This window comes from Eriocheir sinensis, chromosome 3 (assembly GCF_024679095.1).
Source record: "Eriocheir sinensis breed Jianghai 21 chromosome 3, ASM2467909v1, whole genome shotgun sequence".
Taxonomy (NCBI): Eukaryota; Metazoa; Arthropoda; class Malacostraca; order Decapoda; family Varunidae; genus Eriocheir; species Eriocheir sinensis.
The window spans coordinates 6114212-6127679 of NC_066511.1; the positions used below are offsets into that span (position 1 = coordinate 6114212).

Sequence of the window (13468 nt, forward strand, 5' to 3'; positions counted from 1 at the left end):
TCGCATTGCAGGGCCCGAGGACCGCTTCCTCGAGGATCTGCGGCTGAGCTATGGGGTCGAAATCGTGTGAATTAAGCGAACCCTTCATGTGAAGGGCCACAGAGACGCAGTGCAGTGCACTTACGCCAGCAAGATGGAGAGCAGAAGGACGAAGGTGCGCGCTCGCGCTCAGTACTACCACTGACACTCTCTGTGACACTCTCTGTAACACGACTTTGATCCTGGGCTTGCTAGAAAAAATGAAGCTGCAGACGAGGCGACCTCCGAGTTGAGGGAAACCTCTTTTGGCACAATTGCTACCGTCAGTGCTACCGTATATTTTATCTTTTCGTTACTTATTACCTAAACCTTATGTTATTGTTGTACTTGTCATCCACTGCACTTCCGTTTTTATTGTATCAGTAATAGTAATAATGATAATAACATTATTACTACTACTACTACTACCACTACTAATAGTGATAACAATAATTAATAATAATAATAATAATAATTATAATAATAATAATAATAATTATATTATTATTATTATTATTATTATTATTATTATAATACTAATAATAATAATAATAATAATAATAATAATAATAATAACAATACTACTACTAATAATAATCATGATAATACTAATACTAATACTCCTAATAATAATAATAAGGATAATAATAAAAATATTAATATTAATGTTAATAATAATAATAGTAATAATAATAATAGTAATAATAATAATAATAATAATAATAATAATAATAATAATAATAATAATAATAATAATAATAATAATAATAATAATAACAATGATAATAATGATAATAATAATAATAATAATAATAATAATAATAATAATAATAATAATAATAATGATACGATTTTTTTTTTTTTTTTTTACAACAAAGGAGGCAGCTCAAGGGCACAAAAAAAAATAAAAAATAAAAAAAAAGCCCGCTACTCGCTGCTCCTAAAAAAGAAACAAAAGAGGTGGCCGAAAGCAAGGTCAAATACGAAAGGAGAGATGTCCTGATACCCTCCTCTTGAAAGAGTTCAAGTCGGAGGCAGGAGGAAATACAGATGAAGGAAGATTGTTCCAGAGTTTACCAGCGTGAGGGATGAAAGAGTGAAGATGATGGTTAACTCTTGCATAAGGGGTTTGGACAGTATAGGGATGAGCATGAGTAGAAAGTCGAGTGCAGAGGGGGGCGGGAGGGGGGAGGCATGCAGTTAGCAAGTTCAGAAGAGCAGTCAGCGTGGAAATATCGATAGAAGATAGAAAGAGAGGCAACATTGCGGCGGAATTTAAGAGGTAGAAGACTATCAGTATGAGGAGGAGAGCTGATGAGACGAAGAGCCTTAGCCTCCACTCTGTCCAGAAGAGCTGTGTGAGTGGAGCCCCCACACACATGAGATGCATACTCCATACGAGGGCGGACAAGGCCCCTGTAAATGGATAGCAACTGTGTGGGGGAGAAGAACTGGCGGAAACGGTACAGAACGCCCAGCCTCGAGGAAGCTGATTTAGTAAGAGATGAGATATGAAGTTTCCGGTTGAGATTTTGAGTTAAGGATAGACCGAGGATGTTTAGTGTTGAAGAAGGTGATAGCTGAGTGTTGTCAAAAAATAGGGGATAGTTGTTTGGAAGATTGTGTCGAGTGGATAGGTGGAGAAACTGTGTTTTTGAGGCGTTGAAAGACACCAGGTTCCTCTTCCCCCAATCGGAAATAATAGTAAAGTCTGAGGCTAAGCGTTCTGTTGCCTCCAGCCTTGAATCGTTAAGTTCCTGTAGGGTGGGTCTTCTATTAAAAGAAGTTGAGTAATGCAGAGTGGAGTCATCGGCGTAAGAATGGATAGGATAGTTCGTTTTGGAAAGAAGATCATCAATGAACAACAGAAAGAGAGTGGGAGATAGGACAGAACCCTGTGGGACACCACTATTAATAGGTTTGGGGGAAGAACAGTGACCGTCTACCACAGCAGAAATAGAACGGTCAGAAAGGATACTGGAGATAAAGGTACAGAGAGAAGGATAGAAACCGTAGGAGGGTAGTTTGGAAAGCATAGATTTGTGCCAGACCCTATCAAAAGCTTTTGATATGTCCAGCGTAACAGCAAAGGTTTCACCGAAACGGCTAAGAGAGGATGACCAAGAGTCAGTTAGGATGGCAAGGAGATCACCAGTAGAACGCCCCTTGCGGAACCCATACTGGCGATCAGATAGAAGGTCAGAAGTGGAAAGGTGCTTTTGAATCTTCCGGTTAAGGATTGATTCAAAAGCTTTAGATAGACAAGAAAGCAAAGCTATAGGACGGTAGTTTGAGGGATTGGAACGGTCACCCTTCTTAGGTACAGGCTGTATGAAGGCATACTTCCAGCAGGAAGGAAAGGTAGATGTTGACAGGCAGAGGCGAAAGAGTTTGACCAGGCAGGGTGACAGCACGGAGGCACAGTTTTTAAGGACAATAGGAGGCACTCCATCAGGTCCATAAGCCTTCTGAGGATTGAGGCCAGAAAGGGCATAGAAAACATCATTTTGAAGAATCTTTATAACAGGCATAAAAGAGTTAGAGGGGGGGATGAGTAAGAGGAATATGCCCAGAATCGTCCAGAGTGGAGTTTTTAGAAAAAGTTTGAGCGAAGAGTTCAGCCTTAGAGATAGATGAGACGGCAGTGTTGCCGTCAGGACTGAGGAGTGGAGGGAAAGATGAAGAAGTGAAGTTGGAGGAGATGTTTTTGGCTAGATGCCAGAAGTCACGGGAAGAGTTAGAGAAAGCAAGGTTTTGGCATTTTCTATTAATTAAAGAGCTTTTGGTTTGTCGGAGAATAGATTTGGCACGATTCCGGGCAGAAATGTAAAGTTCATAGTTAATAATGATAATACTAATCAATCAATCAATGGGGGCATACGCAGGGGGAGCGTCGCTCCGCTCACCCTACGACGCCAAGTCTGGGGATCCCTCCGGGCAAGTCTCCATGCAGGTCACCTTCCCATCCTAAATACCTCATGGCAGGATCTATCGACTTGCTCAAGCCACAAACTCTGTGGGCGTCCCCTTGGGCTTCTCCACTTAGGATTGTCTCTTTACAGAGACAACCCGATGAGCAGGGTCGGTCGGCTTTTGGGTAACGTGCCACATGCCCGTTTAGCCGAAGTTGGCGCTGATGGACAATGCAGGTAATATATGTCGAATCAGTCTCACGGAGTAGTCGCCGATTTGGCACAAAGTCATTCCAGCGATATACCATGATGCTGCATAAACACTTATTACCAAAGGCATCAGTCCGCCTCTCTCTCTCCAAGTCACTATTTAGTGTCCATGTCTCACAGACTTAGAGTAAGACACGGAGCACAAGCGACTTGAAGATCCGGATTTTTGTCCTCCTACACAGTTATCAACAACGCCATATACTCATGCTGAGCGAGTCCATAACACCGTGGGTTAGGTCAATCCGCCGTAAGACTCACTGGCGAGACCCACCATTGTTCTGAATTACGCTACCGAGGTATGTGAAATTTTCCGAGATCTCAATGTCCTCGCCACATGCATGAACAGCTTGTATTGTTTCATCTAGCAAGCCTCAAAACACTTGTACCTTGGTCTTAGCCCAGGAGACCTGAAGTCCCAAAGGCTTTGCCTCCTCGTGTAGGGCCTGGAGAGCCATTACCAAATACCAAAACCTATTGCGACTCCTCAAGGATTACTGTATCATCGACAAAAACAAGGTCTGTGACCCTGGTATTGCCAAAGGATGCTCCACAATGACTCCGGTCCACAACTCTGCCTAGTACCCAGTCCACACAAGTGTTGAAAAGCGATGGGGCAGGACACAGCCATGAATCACTCCCGCATTCACGGGACAGAAGCTGGATAAAACTGCCCCCCCCCCCCCACACACACACACACTTCACAGCACTCCTAGTCCCAGAATACAGGCCAGTCAGCAAACCAATAGCCCTTGCAGGAATCCCACGGAGTCGCAGAAAATCCCGGAGTGCCTCGCGATGCACTGAATAAAACGCCTTCTTGAGATCGACATAGGCTGCAAGCATCCCCTGTCGAAACTCACGTCGGCGCTCCACCGGTACGCTAAGCGCTAAGATACGGGTAACGTGCCACATGGCCGGAGTTGGTGTTGACGGACTATGCGGGCAATATTTATCAAATCTGTCTAACGGAGTTGTCGATGATTTGACACAAAGTCATTCCAGTGAAACCCCATGATTCTGCATAGACTCTTATTACCAAAGGCTCAATCCACCTCTTCAAGTCACTATTTAGTGTCCATGTCTCACAGACATAGAGTAAGACAGGGAGCACAAGCGACATGAAGATTCGGATCTTTGTTCTTCTAAGAACCTAATTATCGACAACGCCATATACTCGTGCTGAGGGAATCCATAACACCGTTGTGGCGTCGAATTCTGATCGTCTGTCGGGAAATGTCCGAAATTGAACTGCGCATGCGAGGGCTTTGCTATTTTGTCCATTTCGTTCAATAGCTTATAGAAAGCTTATCTTTGATTTAAGAACATAAGAACGTAAGGAGTCTGCAAGAGACCGGTTGGCCTATACAAGGCAGCTCCTGTAATCCTAACCCCACCTTACCACACTATCCATGACTTTATCTAACCTCTTCTTGAATGTAGCTATGGTATTCGCACCCACAACATGGCTGCCAAGCCTGTTCCATTCATCTACCACTCTACTGGTGAACCAATTCTTGCCTATGTCTTAGCTGAATCTGAATTTGTCTAATTTAAACCATTGCTACGTGTCCTACCTGGCTCTTTTACTACCAAAATCTTGTTGACATCCCCTTTATTAAAGCCCTTCATCCATTTATAGACTTCTATCAAGTTCCCTCGCAACCTTCGCCTTTCTAGCGAGTGTAGATTTAAATGCTTCAGTCTATCTTCATAAGGCAAGTTTCTCACCCCCTGTATCATGTTTGTCATCCTCCTCTGTACAGATTCTAACATCTTGATATCCATTCTATAGTAAGGGGACCAGAACTGAACTGCATAATCGAGATGAGGTCTAAAGTAAAGTAAAGTTTGAGGATGACTTCAGCGCACCTATTGCTTACGCTCCTAGAGATGAAACCCAGTACTCTGTTCGCTCGATTTTTAGCCTGAATGCATTGGGCCCTAGGACGGAGGTCATCGCTCACTAGGACTCCTAAGTCTCTCTCACACCCAGACCTGCTTAGAGGAGTGTCATTTAAGGAGTAATTGTGTGAGGGGTTACTCCTACCTACACTCAAAATGCTACACTTCCCGACATTGAATTCCATCTGCCACTTCCCTGCCCATTCATATAGTCTGTCAAGCTCATCCTGGAGAACGCTAGCGTCCCTGTCTGATTGGATTATTCTACCGATCTTGGTATCATCTGCGAACTTACTGACATCACTACTAATTCCTGTGTCCAAGTCACTGATGTAAATAATAAAAAGCAGCGGACCCAGCACTGACCCCTGTGGGACTCCACTCGTTACACTGCCCCATTCAGATTTTTTACCATTGATTTGCACTCTCTGCTTCCTACCACTAAGCCACGCCTTGATCCAGTTCAAAACTTTCCCATCTACGCCGTGAGCCTGTAATTTCAGTAATAGCTGGTGATGAGGGACTTTGTCGAACGCTTTACTGAAATCTAGATATACTATGTCATAGTTTTCATCTCGGTCAACCGCCTCGATTACTTTAGTGTAGAAGGACAACAGGTTAGTAAGGCAAGACCTACCCTTCGTGAACCATGCAGTGAATCATGAATTAAATTATGCTTCTCTAGATGGTCCCGGATGCTGCCGGCTATAATTGACTCCAACATCTTTCCTACAACTGATGTTAAGCTAATTGGGCGATAATTTGATGTGGCTGACTTGTCTCCCTTTTTTTTTAAATCGGCGTCACATTAGCTACTTTCCACTGATTGGGTACATACCCAGAATTAAGCGACATCTTAAAGATATCGGTAAGTAGGCCACTGAGGAACTCCTTGCATTCTTTCAGAACCCGTGGGAATACTTCGTCTGAGCCCGGCGACTTGTTTTTCTTCAACCTACCAATCTCATCCTGGACTACTTTCCTAGTGATGATCACATCCCTCAACTTGTCGTTCTCTTCGCCCTCATATACCTGAACTCTCTCCGGAATGGTTGTTAGATTTTCCTGCGTGAAAACTGAGACGATATAGTCATTCAACATTTTACTCGCATCTTCTCCATTCTCAACGAGCTCCCTTGTTTGTTTTCAACGGTCCAATTCTCTCCCTTGTTTTCGCTCTGTACAATTTGAAGAAGCCCTTGGGATCGCTCTTGGCCTCGTTGGCTACCCTAATCTCATAATTTCTCTTTGCTAGGCGGGTGTTCCTCTTCACCGACCTGGGTAGTTCAACATACCTACCCCTGAGGTGGGTTTCTCCGTTCTTTATTTTCCTATAAATTCCTCTCTTCAAGCCAATCTCATGCTTGAGTCTGCGGGTCATCCATTCAGGGTATGCTAGTTTTCATGAAAAAATTGCCAAATTCAAGGCCGACATGGTCCCTGTAGCGCAGCTTCTATTGAATGGAGAGTATCCCATAAACCTGACCTTCAATCAGAAGAAAACTTTGAAGTGACAGAAAGACAATCATAAGATCAAAGGTAAGCTTAGTATAAGCTATTAAAAGACAGTGCAGTGAAAGAAATGGACTAAATAGCAAAGCCCGTGCATGCACAGTTCAATTTCGGACATTTCCCGACAGAAGGACGGAATTCGACGCCACACCCAATATTATATAGGAAATTACCAATATATGAAATATAGGAAATTAGGCCAAGTCTATAACACCGTTAGCCATTGTTATATCACAGACTAAATATTAGGAAACATGTCAAATAATTATTGCATTCTCTAAGTTGCGTATAAAATACTTAAGTGCTCAAATTTTTCATAAAAAAAAAATGTTTTGGCAACATGCTCAATTACTCGAAAATAAAACTATGATGAACTTAATCATGAATAACCAGCCAAAATTTTGGACCGAATGCATTTTAACGAGGCTATAATGTTAAAAAAAAAAAAAAGGATAAATCTGTGCTACAGAAAAGATATCAAAGTGCCGAAATATTATTCCTCACGATGACAGTATACACGTAAGCACAGACCAAGGAGTGGCTGGCTCAGTGAGTGACGTCATCGCCGTCCCTGATATGAAAACTAGGTATATAATCTCAACTACTACAAGTAGCTGCCTTTTAACCCGCCGCTAGTGACACAGTACCCACTAAAAGCTATTGGACGTTCATTTAATACAAGTATCAAACTAACCTAAAGACCAGAATAATGCAATACAATCTCCTGTTTATAAAAGTAAGGCATTCTGTAGGTATACCCAGGTCTCGATAAATTGTCTTGTAATCTTTAACGTTATAATAGTGAAAAACAGACCAAAACAGTGATGAATGGATAAACGGGATGTCACTTGACATCGAGGGGAGAATGGAGTGACAAATGTCCAATGTGGTGTGGTGGCAGTTTTGCTCCCCTCCACAAACTGCACGCAGGGGAGGAAAGGGAACCATTTTCTTGTCTGTACAGCAACATGGCAATGATATGTTGCACACACACACACACACACACACACACACACACACACACACACATTAGTTATAATCACCACTAATATTGAAAGGAAAGGAGGAAGTAGCTTCTAATTTAGTAAAGAAAAAAATATAAGTATGTAATGTAACTTAAGGGGAAATATAGCAAAGTCATCCTGTTAGAGGAAACTGAAGAGAGAGCGATATTATAGTGGTTTCATGGCTCATTCCCTTGACAGCCCACAGACCTGACTTTGAGCGCCTTCCACTGAACCACCTACCATATCAGTTAGGATGTTCGTGAAATCAAAAAGACACTGGCCAAATCTGAACGAATAAATGCGCATTTGAATAAGGAGTGAATTCAAAGCACTTTCGTTTCTCACATTCCAACGTTTCAGCGACTATTAATAACGAAATCAATCAAAATTAAGATCACAAACCTCAACTTTCTTTTCCAAGACTTTACGAGCAACATATAATATTACACATGTATTTCCCACTTGATGATAAGCACAACACCATCAACACATTGCCGGAGTGACCAATTACATCACTCGGTATTACGATACAGAGCGCACACCATGCATAATACTTCCTCCAGAAACAAACGAAAATGAAAATAGCCTAAACTTTTGGTACACGAGAGCTGCATAAACTGCCACTTAACTATGTTTAGCCAGCGAGTTGTTCTGAAGGACGAGGTATGGCACATAGCGAAGTAACGGAGAGCAGAACGCTGACTATTGAATGTTAGGATCGGTGGTGACTGGGCAATGATTCGAAGCACATCACATGTCCAGCTTCTTGAAGGTGCCAAATACGAAGAGAGGAAAGAGTCAGGCCAGTACATATGATAGGCAGGTAGCCTGAAAGAGATGTAGAAAGATAGATGTATACATAGGGATAGATAGAGACAGACAGGGAGAGATAGATAGACAGATAGAAAGATAGATAGATAGATAGCTAAGGAATAAGCGGACAAAAGAATAAGTAGCTGGATGGATGGATGGATGGAAAACACACACACACACACACACACACACACACACACACACACACACACACACATGAATACAATGAGTAGTATACTATCAGCCCATTCGTCGTCAGCCTCTCCATCACTGTGCCCTGACTGTGCTCTCCTGCAGCTCGAGGATTACTTCGGCCTGGACAACGCCGAGGTCGTCTCCGTCACGCGTGCAGACTTCAGCCACAACCTTACAGAGTCTCAGCCGATCAATATCAGCGTCGAATTCGCGTTGGTGTTCTCTTTGGCCAACTTAACCAACGAGCTGACCGAGGTGATCAAGAGCCAGTGCCGCGTCGTGGAGAGTCACTCCGGCTTGTGTGTGTTACCCGGCGGCCTCCACCTCGTAAGGGATTCTATCAAGCTCATAGACAAAGGTAAATGAGGAGGAAAAGAACGACAAATAAAAAGTGAGAACGCTATACACACACACACACACACACACACACACACACACACACACACACACACACTTTGCATGTTTTAACCTACCATTATCGCTAGTACGAAGAAAACTATCTTTTAATGTGATCCACCACGTCACATTTTAGAATATGAGTTAAACGGTAAACGCAACTGAAAAAAATCCTAATTCAATAGTATAAGTAATTATCAACGATGATAGCTGAATTTTACAGAGACTGGTTGTTGCACAGCTGAAAATAATGAAATGGAGCTAAATTAAAAATAATTAAAAAGGATCTTTTCCTCAGACCCGTGTAGCGACAGTCCCTGCCCGAGTGAGCACAATTTGGCGTGCAGGGTCAAGACGAATGTTACGGGGCGCTTCGTTTGTGACTGTGCCCCGGGCTTTCAAAAGGTGGACGTTCCCGACTCCCTGGGCTATTGCCAAGGTACGCGGACTTGATTCAGAATCTTAACATCTAACTCGGCTGTTTTAGGAAAAACATATAACAAGAATGTGTCCATCATTTCAGATGTGGATGAGTGTGCGGGTGAGGCGCAACCGTGCCACGACCACCAGGACTGTATAAACACTCCAGGCGGGTTTACCTGCAGGTATACGAAGCTTCACATACATACTTTGGCTGATCATACATACGCCTAATATGGTCCCTATTACGTCCAAATACATTTGAAAGAAGCTAAGGCATTTTCACGCTACGTTATATTTACTTGTCCTTCAAATTCAAAATTAGTAACATTTTTTCCCCCTTTCAGATCGAAGTTATCTTTGCTTGGACAAAGTCGTAAGTAATGTCTACACGACCTGACCCTTTTACATTTGACATTTATTATCTATTTCGCTTTTACTTCCTTTTGAAGACTGAAAAACAAATCGGTTTCTTTTGCCTTTTACTTACATACTAAATCTTACTCTACTCCTTTCCGCTGCCAGCTGAGGCTATCCAGAAAATGGCCATCGCCTTCGGTGTGCTGTTCTTCGTCGCCCTCTTGGCGCTGATTGCCGTGCTCTGCTTGTGAGTATAACAGCGGTGTATCGCACTGCTTCTGCCGCCGGGAATATGAAGAATCTCTTAATGTACTAAAGCAGAGCTTATCGTCTTTGACGCGCTGCATAAAATAGCTAGTTTTCTGTTCATCATCTGGTATAAATTAGTTAACAGTTAGCCGTCAATGGTTCCTGAAATGTGGGCTTAATTAATTAAACCCAGGGTTCGAGTCCTGGAGTTCTACCTAACATTCAGTCAACTGACATGATTTTGGCAACTTAAATGGTGCAGTGGTCTGCAGATGTCAATACAGCGAGTGAATAACTCCTACACGATATTCATGCCCAAAGGAGCGAAACGGCATACACTACCTATCCACTATATTGCCCTTCTCACACAATTTCAGTCAAAAGAAAATTGATAGATAGATAGATAGATAAATCTAAATTTATGGGAGGGTAGCCAGCTGCTGAGCTGTTTACACAAAAGTCTAATCATCCCTAACTCCACGCCGAGTAAGGACGCCGGTGCTTTGCGCTGGTGGTCGGGGCGTCAGACGTTCCCGTGGCCCAACAAACTAGCCTATAGTTTCAGAAAATAATATTCATATTTCTATACTTGGCTTATCTGTTACAAAATTTAGGTATATTTTGATGACATCATTAGATTAAACAGTAATCGTACAACTATAAAACGTTTTCGAAACTAGATAAGGTAAAAATAAAATTACAGTGAGTAGCAAAGCAAACAATAACATTTAGTGTTTCTACCTCTTCTTACTTATTATCAATATTTGCAGCCATCATGGAGTCGGATTTAGAATAAAAAAAAATGATCTCGTACATAAAATCCTCTTGAATACGATGGTCCTTTTAGATTTTAGATAAAGTTCGACATAGGAGGAGACAAGGAAGGAACTGTAAAAAGTGGGATAACATGATTACTGCTCAGTCCAATGATGTCAACAAAATTTACCTTGGCTTTGTAACAGATGATCTAAGTAAAGAAATATGAATATTTTCTGAACCTAGGCTAGTGTAGGGTGTCGGAGGCTTCAGATGGGGGCCCCGCCTGACAGCAGGCAACATCCAATAAGCAGCGTCCTTACTTAATCGGCTAGAAATCCATGCAGCCACTGTTGGGAGGGATCCAGCTAGTGTGAATGTATTATAATCATTGGAAAGTCCAGCATCACCGTCATTAATACTTTTCTAATTGTTGTGGCTGGCTAACTGTCGCATAAGCTTTGTGTTCCCCGCTAATTACAGCTCCACGCCCGTCAAGCGACAAGTGTGGCAGGTTTTTTAAGGGTTCGGAATAGAAGTAACAGAACTATTAATAAATTTCTTCATCAACTTTCTTCATAATCATGCTAGTGTCGTCTGTCGTGAGGTAAAATTTGATGAATAAAATACATCGATAGATAAAGAAATGAAAAGATAGAGATAGACAGATAGGCATACAGATGTAGATGGATAGCTAGAAAGATACGTAGATACAGATTGCCAGATAAACAATACTGACAAGCTTAAGCAAAAATACAAATAAATAAGAAGTGATATGTAGCATGCATCACACACTGAATTTTAGCCAAAGAGGGTACATCACCTAACACTTACCTTCCTCTATCCACCGACAGACTCAAGAAGAAGCACAAGGCCACCCGGGAGCTGGTGCCCATGACCACAGGCTTTGAAAACGCGTCTTACAAGTAGCGAAGCAGCAGCGCGGGGCGATCACTGGGACCAAGCCATGCAGACTGCCGTCTGTCACTGCACCGTTGCCAGATTATCGTACTCAGAGCATCAAATTTACCGGTTTGAGACCCATAACTATTGCCAAGAAACACCATTAATTAAACATTTTAATGATAACTATATATGAAGCCAGTTATTGGGGTGGAGGAGACAGTTTTTTGGTCAGAAATCGGCAGATATAAGAGCAAGAGTACGACAATCTGGCACCGTTGTGCCGCTGGGTCAGCCAGGGTGGACAAGGCCACGAGGAGGGTGCCCTGGTTGCATGACTCGATACCAGTCGCCGGGAGGCACATATCTTGTCGTATTACAGTATCTAAAAGGATCAAAATGGATCGTCAGAGAAATGCTTAAAAAGTAAAACCGTGTCGCCGTTAGAAAAGGCGTGGAGCGCGGCAACGCGACGTGACGATGAGGTTGTGGTAACACTACGTAATGGCGGCGGCGATGATTGAGATTGAATTGAATTGAATTGAATTGAATTGAAATATTTATTGTTGTAAAATAGAACAAAGGGGAATGGATGATCAGTGAGAAAATATACGTGGAAATTAACAGAAAAGTTTATTTTCTTGTGTGAATTACAGAACAAAAGAATGTGAGTGCGGAACGTTTATATATATATATATATATATATATATATATATATATATATATATATATATATATATATATATATATATATTTGGGGAGGCGGTGGCTGAATCGACAGAGTAATTAGGGTTCCCCCACCCGCCGCACGCCCGCGGCGGGTTCCCCTCTGCGACGGGCCGTCCACGGACAAAGGCCCGTTCCCCCTTTTTAGGGGGTAAATCTAGAGAAGAAGAAGAAGACAGAGTAACACCACCGCGTTCAGGAGGACGCGAGTTCAATCCCCGCCCGGTGCCACCAAGCTGGGATTTTTCAGCCGCCGCCGAGTGGCTTAAAACTACCCACATGCTGTCCAGAAGACCACCTATCAACCCGGACTCTAGATTCTAGGATTAAAGATGAGCTCCGGAAGGGCAGCATGAGCCAATGCAAGATGGCGCCACTATAAACACTCGCCTGCGCCAGAACGGGCTGGGCCGACCATCAGGACCCACCGGGAAGAAGCCTTGGGCCGACCATCAAGCCCCACCGGGAAAAAGCCTACCGGCGCTATAGGCCGCGACGTAAAAAAAAAAATATATATATATATATATATATATATATATATATATATATATATATATATATATATATACAAATACATTTATATATATATATATATATATATATATATATATATATATATATATATATATATATATATATATATATATATATATATATATATATATATATATATATATATATATATATTTATGCAGTAGTTAAATTTATAAATCATACATTTAAGTAATGTATGCACATATTATGTCAAGACTGTTCACGTGTAAATATGAATCATATACTCTTGAATGTCTTTCACTTCCGCCGCACCTCTATCTAGGCCTGCCTCCTATAGCCAAATACGTGCCAATCGCAGCAGATGGGTTAAACATTCATCTCACAACTTTCGCCTCTATTACAATCTGTCTCAACCTCATATCTATAGCTATATAATCTATTACACTCCTCATGTCTCCCTTTGCTCATGTACATATACCCATGAATTAACTTGTACTGGAAGGTGTTTGCCAAGAACAAACCCCTCTCTGCACA

At 42.0% G+C, this 13468-nt stretch overlaps 1 protein-coding gene across 2 annotated transcripts in view; it reads left to right on the forward strand.

Moving 5' to 3' along the window:
• LOC127003915 (neurogenic locus notch homolog protein 3-like) overlaps window positions 1-12405 on the forward strand; it is a 60679-nt gene extending 48274 nt beyond the window's left edge. For both annotated transcript variants that reach the window (XM_050871021.1, XM_050871025.1), the window contains exons 12-17: window positions 8732-8987; window positions 9324-9464; window positions 9549-9630; window positions 9793-9821; window positions 9971-10052; window positions 11665-12405. In XM_050871021.1, coding sequence (XP_050726978.1) covers window positions 8732-8987; window positions 9324-9464; window positions 9549-9630; window positions 9793-9821; window positions 9971-10052; window positions 11665-11740 — 666 coding nt within the window. In that variant the 3' untranslated portion in view covers window positions 11741-12405. The remainder of the gene's footprint in view (window positions 1-8731; window positions 8988-9323; window positions 9465-9548; window positions 9631-9792; window positions 9822-9970; window positions 10053-11664) is intronic.
• Window positions 12406-13468: the final 1063 nt, after the last annotated feature.